Genomic DNA, 6,019 nt, shown 5'->3' with positions numbered 1-6,019 from the left:
CCTCCCCCCTCCAGCCATGACCTCGCCTGGCCTCTCACAATCATCTTGGATGGGTTCCCGGAGCCCAAGGCTGGTGTGAGCCCAGAAGAAGGGGCTTCTGCAGCAGGAAGGGAGGGATGCAGTATGAAGATTCTCAAAGCAAAGCCTAATGACCACGTACAGAACACCTGTAGGGAGGTCTTAGCCTGCAGATTCCCGGGACTCAGGACTATCAGAACCTCCCCAGTGACACAGATGTCCACTGCAGGATCAGTACCTCTAAAGTGGGGCAGATCGCCAGGGGGGCTTCACGTGGAGGGAACAAAAGTGTCCAGGAGGATGCTGGAACTTTGAGCCTGGTTTTATTCATGCCTAAAAAGAGACTCTTGCTCTTTATAAAAACTGGGAATTAGCCAGCTGGGTAATCCAGGGACCCCTTCAGACTGCACCTATCCACCAGTCCCTGGAGCTAAAAATTGCCCTGCAGTTCAGAGGACCCAGCTGGGTCCCCCCCTTCCAATGCCAGGATGAAACAGAAAAGGACTTGGTGAGGAAGAGGATTGGGGAGGATGGCGGGAGGGAGCTGCCATTCCCTGGCACCAGTGAGTGCCAGGCTTTCCACGTGGAGATTATCTCTTCCCCTGGACAACCTCAAAAGGAAGCCATCTGTTTCCCCAAAAGAGCTGAGGGCTTGGGCAGCGAGGTGTGGTGAGGAGGATTGGAACCCAGGTCTCTGGGACTCAAGAATCTTGAGTTCTTTCTGAAGGTTGTGGGCTCCAGGGTGGTGTATTCTGCTTTGTGTTCCCCAAACTGGATGCAAGGTGACTGCGGACCTCACGGTTCACCTCTCTTTCCAGTGTGCTCCAGACCTTCCTGGGTGATATCCTCCCAGGTGGCATGGGCCCCCAGAAGTCTGTCACAGGAGCAGTTTCTCTGATTTTCTTCCCCTGGGATCTACTGTGGAAGAATTGTTATGTTAAATGATAATTTTTAACAGAGTATACCTGCCAAGCATTGTACTTAAGTAATGAGAGAACCAGTAATACATTAACCACTGGTTCACAGGAGAATTCAAAGTACTGTATATATAAGGCAAATAGATGCAAAACTGGCTGAAAACAATTTCATTTAAATTTTAGAGAATTGATAGTCATGCAAATGCAAAGAAAATGACAGAAATGTGGATCCCAAATGCCTTTGGACAGGACTCATTAGCATGGCCATCAGTTAGCTACAATTTATAGAGTTGTGAAATAGCTCAAAGACACAAAAGACCAGAGAACCTCAGAATCAGGTAAACCAGAAGGCCGTGCTTAAGACAGCGCCTAGTTTTGCATTATAGACATCCAGTAATTTTTTCACGTCAGAGTCTATCAGTTACCGGAAGTGGGCCACTGATCTGGCTCTGAGCTTCCTAGCAGCCAAACAAAACAAAGAGGAAACAACCTCAAATTCAGTGTCTATAAGGACAGATATATACTAGCTGTTCACCATAAGTTCAGCTTTGTGTTGCATTGAGACCAGAATATCCTTGGGAGGGATGTGGGGGGGGCGACACCAGGCACAGGTGCTGGGGATGTGCCAGGCTGTGGGGGTGGGGGGGCTGTGTCCACGTTGAGACGCTGTCTGATGCTGCTGCTCTTCTCGGCAGGCTGCAGGGGGCTATGGGACAACACCAGCTGCTGGCCATCCTCTGCACTGGGACAGACAGTGGAAGTGGCATGCCCGCGGTTCCTCTGGATGCTCGTGGGCAGGAATGGTAACAACTCAGCCGGGGGGCCCAACTGGGCAGCTGTGGGGCAGCCCTCCGGGTGGGCCTTGGCCTGGAGGCACCAGGCCAAGACATCTCTGGGGACGAGAGTGAAAGGAAGGATGGGAGTGGTCATTGCTGGCGACTGGAAGCCTTGCTTGGGGGTGTGTGGGGTGGGCTGAGTTGTCAGTGCCAAGCAAGGGTCCAGGGGGCCAAGTACCAGGGAAGGGGTAAAGGGGGCCAGGCCTGTTCCTCTCTGCCCTATGTTCCCATTGAGGGGCTACCCTCCTTCCTTGCACATTTCTGGTCCCTTAGCACCCAGGGCCTTCACTCCAGCCCTCGTGTCTGGGTCCCACTTAGCCTGGGCTAGCCTTCCAGGACACTTACTTCCTCTGTGCCCTCTCTACTAGGCTATGCTGATGAACTCTGCCCTCTCTGGAAGCTTTTGGTCTCCTGGGGGATCTCTCACCCGAGCAAAGCTGCAGTTTATAAGGATTTCCTTAATTTCAGACGAGGAAGTGAGGAAGTTGTCTCAGATAGGGAACACTTAGGGACTAACAGGGACTAACCCTGGACAAAACCCTGTCATGTACTAGGCATTTTTACAGATTTAAACTTCAGTTGTCACAAAACCCCTGCAAACCACAGACCTTTTCTCTCCACTTGGCTTAAAGAGTGAAAATAACAAGGTCTGAGAGCAGTTTAGCCTTGGCTTCAGGTTCACAGCTGGGAGGCGGAGAGACAGGGGCTGCAGTTTCTTCTCTTGGTCACCCAGTGTCGCTGTGGGGCTGCAGGATCCTCCCACCTGCACGGTCTCACAGAGGCGCTGCCCCCTGAGTTCCATGCTAGGGAGCCAGGGCACGGTTGGGGGATGAGGGTCGGCAGGGATCATCTCAGCCTGGGGCCTACTGTGCTCGTACCCAGCTGCGGGCCCAGGGAATTGGCCAGCCCAGAACCATAGGTCAGGACCAGTCCAGCCTCAAGTTACCAAGAACATTTTGTCCTCTACCTGCTCTCTGCCCATAAATCCACCTTGGGTCTGGAGTCTGAAGAAAGTCTCTTCAATAGTGTTTCGAGGGTTCCAGGGCACCCCACCCCAAGAAAGGAAGGTGTCCAGTGAGAACAAGCTGGTGCTTCAGACTCTTCCTTTTGAAAGAAGAAAAAAAGTAGAATAAACAACTCTTTCTCAGGGCACCTAATACATGGGCCCAGGCAGAATGGGTGTCTGTGTGGCTGGGAAACCACAGGCTAGATTATGTACCCAGATACTTGTGTGTCTGTGCTGGAGCGTAGAATATTCCATCTAGGATGCATTCCTTTGATTCTTAAGAGGGCCCTGGTCTTCCAGTATTTCTTCTTTAAAAGCACACTTCCTGAGTGGGGTCAGGCCTTGGCTTTCTTTCCCTTCTGTCTTGATGGGGGATGGGAGCCTTATAGCAGCAGAGATTCCTAACCTGATGAGGCTTTTGAGAGTCAGATAAAAGCTTTGACCTGGCTCTTCCCTGGACTGCTGGCGTGTGCATGCACACACAAACACACATTTGCACAAAAATACTGACTGTACTTTTGGGGACCCTTGAAGTGTTTACTGACCTGAACCTGGGTCATATTAGGAATTAAACTCAGGGGGAGTGGATGGGGGCCCATGGGAGCCCACCCCTTGTCTCCTCTGTGGTTCTACTAAGAGCCATGTCAGCAGAGGGCACCTGGCCTGCATCTCATGCAGTGTTGTCGTGGGAATCCTGCTGGGTCAGTGAGGAGAGGCGTCCAGACAGACAGTCCAGCCTCCAGGGATACACTGTCTGATAACCACTTCTGGATTCCAGGGAGTAAGTGTGCTTTTATTTCAGTTTCTTGTCCAACCAGCCGCCCTTTGACCACCATTCTTTTCTCTCTGACAACCTAGCTTGCTTGATTTATAACAGAAAGCTTCCACTCATCTCCTGAATTCCAAGACTCCAGGCCCCACCATTTCTGGTCTAATTTAGAAAGGCCAGAGGCAGAAGGGAAGTAGCCCTATGGCGCCCTCTCTGTGTCCAGCACCAGCCTGGGTTTCCTGCCCCGCCTGCAGTGTAGGTGGTTATTCCTATTTGGTACAGAAAAGTGACGCACATAAGGGCATGCAGCAACCAAGAGCCAGTGCTGGGTTTCAAACTCAGATTCTTGACCCGTGCTCCAGGTCTCCTGAGCTGTCATAGACCTGGCATGCCTAGAGCCCAAATGCCACGGTCTCCTGCTAGAGTTGCCTCTGGGATCTCAGGGAGGGGGCAGGAAGGAGGGTGGGACAATGACGGCCCACATTGTGGCTGGGCTTTGTTGCCCAATTCTGGGCCTTGGTTTTCTTATCTGTGAGATAGGCCAGCAAAACCTCCCTCAGAGGAGTGCCATTAGGATCAGCAGTTTAACATAGTGGCTAGTTCTAGAAATGGCCACCATGTTTCTCCAGCTGAGTGGAATCTGTTTGGCCCTAAACCCTGAGAGACAGTGGCCTAGACCATGGGGCCAGTCAGAGAGAAACACACCAGGCCCAGCTCGGGTGGCTGGGGAGCCTGACAGGATATGGACTGGCGCAAAAGGAGCAGCAGGACTCCTTTGTTCAGAGCTGGGGTCAGCCCCCTGCAGCAGCCAGACCTGGGGACTGGAACTTGGCCCCCCTTGGTAGCCCAACGTGGAGGATGCAGCCGAGCCAGTCACTGCAGGCAGGGAAGCTCCCCGCACAGCTTCCCCAGACTTCTGTCTTGGCTTGGCAGCTCTTCTACCCCAGTCTTCAGGCTCTTGCTCTAAAAAGCTCCTCCTGGGTAAGCTCTTCCCTCTTCCCTTGTGAAAACGTTTAGAGCGGGCCCTTCCTCCTCCCTCATTTGTTCTCCTAGCCAGCCAGCCTACAGATGTTTGATGAGCAAGGGCTCTGGGGAGGCAGGCTCTAGGGAGCCCCTGGAATCTCTGGGAGGGGAGGCAGGGGAGCCACGGTCACTTCCGTGTGAGAGGTGCACACTGCAGGCTTGAGAGACAGAGAGGGCTGCAGTGATTTTGTGGTTTAAAGTACAGAGAAGCACCGAAGAGAGGCTCCCTGGGAGGTTATGTGTGTTAGCTCTGCTGATTTTCAGACACTGGGGAGCAGGGTGTGAAGTTATATATAAAGTAGAACTTCTGGGACTTCCCTGGTGGTCCTATGGCTAAGACTCCACACTCCCAGTGTGGGAGGAACGGGTTTGATCCCTGGTCAGGGAACGAAGATCCTGCATGCTGCACGGCCAAATAAATAAATAAATAGAACTTCTTAGTGCAGGAGTAGAACCAGGAGCCTGTAAAAAGTTACCAACCGGGCAGATTTCTCTGGCGCACTCACCCATTAGATGGCTGTCCCTGATAGCTCAGTTGGTAAAGAATCCGCCTGCAATGCAGGAGACCAGACCTGGGTTTGATCCCTGGGTTGGGAAGATCCCCTGGAGAAGGGAAAGGCTACCCACTCCAGTATTCTGTCCTGGAGAATTCCAACCCATGGGGTTGCAAAGAGTCAGCTACAAAGACTGAGTGACTTTCACTTTTCAGGGCCTGGGAGCAGAAGAGCAGAGTAAGAAAGGGATTAGCACAAAGCCTGCAGCTAAGAATATAGGCCTGAGCCCCGGGGGTCAAATCCTGTGTTCTACGTTAATGGGAGTGTGGTCTTGAGCAAGTTCTTTAACCACCGCGTGCCTCAGTTCTCCTAGCTATAAAACAGGTGTAGGATTTTCATGTCACAATACCTTTTACTATAAAAGTAACAGTGCCGACCTCATAGTCTTGTTAGGATTGAATGAGTTAATACCGCTCACATGCTTAGAGCAGTGCCTGGCATATAGCAACAACTGTGTATTGTTATAGTAGAGCATGAGGTTTTATAACTGAATAAACACACGGTCATTAGTGTGAGGTCAGTGTTGTTTGGTTTGGGGTGTGTAACCTGCTGTTCTTAAGCACTACATACGGCCTCTCTCATCATTGGAGGCATTGCCATGCCTGCCAGAGGAAGGTTTTATTATTCTCTGAGGGGCACCCAGGTAGCTGAGCAGTGACCCTGGAAGTTGTGCTGGGCCTGGGGCCTGGGACATGTGTCAGTCACCTCCCTTGTTGTGGAGCCTGGTGCCTGGCACAGGGCGTGTGGGGCGCGGGGTGTGGGTGAGGCAGTGGGGGCCCCGGGGGAGATGAGCAGTGCTCAGAGGCAGGGGGGCTAACGGTTCAGGGCCCACCAGGTTTGCAGGTCAAGTGATCCAGAACCGCGGCTCTGTGTCTCGCATGCACACGTGCATCCCC

At 52.4% G+C, this 6,019-nt stretch overlaps 1 protein-coding gene across 1 annotated transcript in view; it reads left to right on the top strand.

Moving 5' to 3' along the window:
- Positions 1-6,019, top strand: part of SCTR (secretin receptor) — a 75,170-nt gene that overhangs the window by 35,328 nt on the left and 33,823 nt on the right. Inside the window, exon 3 of the mRNA XM_010860793.1 lies at positions 1,631-1,738. Within this exon, the coding sequence (XP_010859095.1) occupies positions 1,631-1,738 (108 nt within the window). The remainder of the gene's footprint in view (positions 1-1,630; positions 1,739-6,019) is intronic.

Source organism: Bison bison, unplaced genomic scaffold (assembly GCF_000754665.1).
Source record: "Bison bison bison isolate TAMUID 2011002044 unplaced genomic scaffold, Bison_UMD1.0 scf7180017864471, whole genome shotgun sequence".
Taxonomy (NCBI): Eukaryota; Metazoa; Chordata; class Mammalia; order Artiodactyla; family Bovidae; genus Bison; species Bison bison.
The sequence above is the reverse complement of the archived record's forward strand: the minus strand, read 5'-3'. Positions and strand labels throughout refer to the sequence as shown.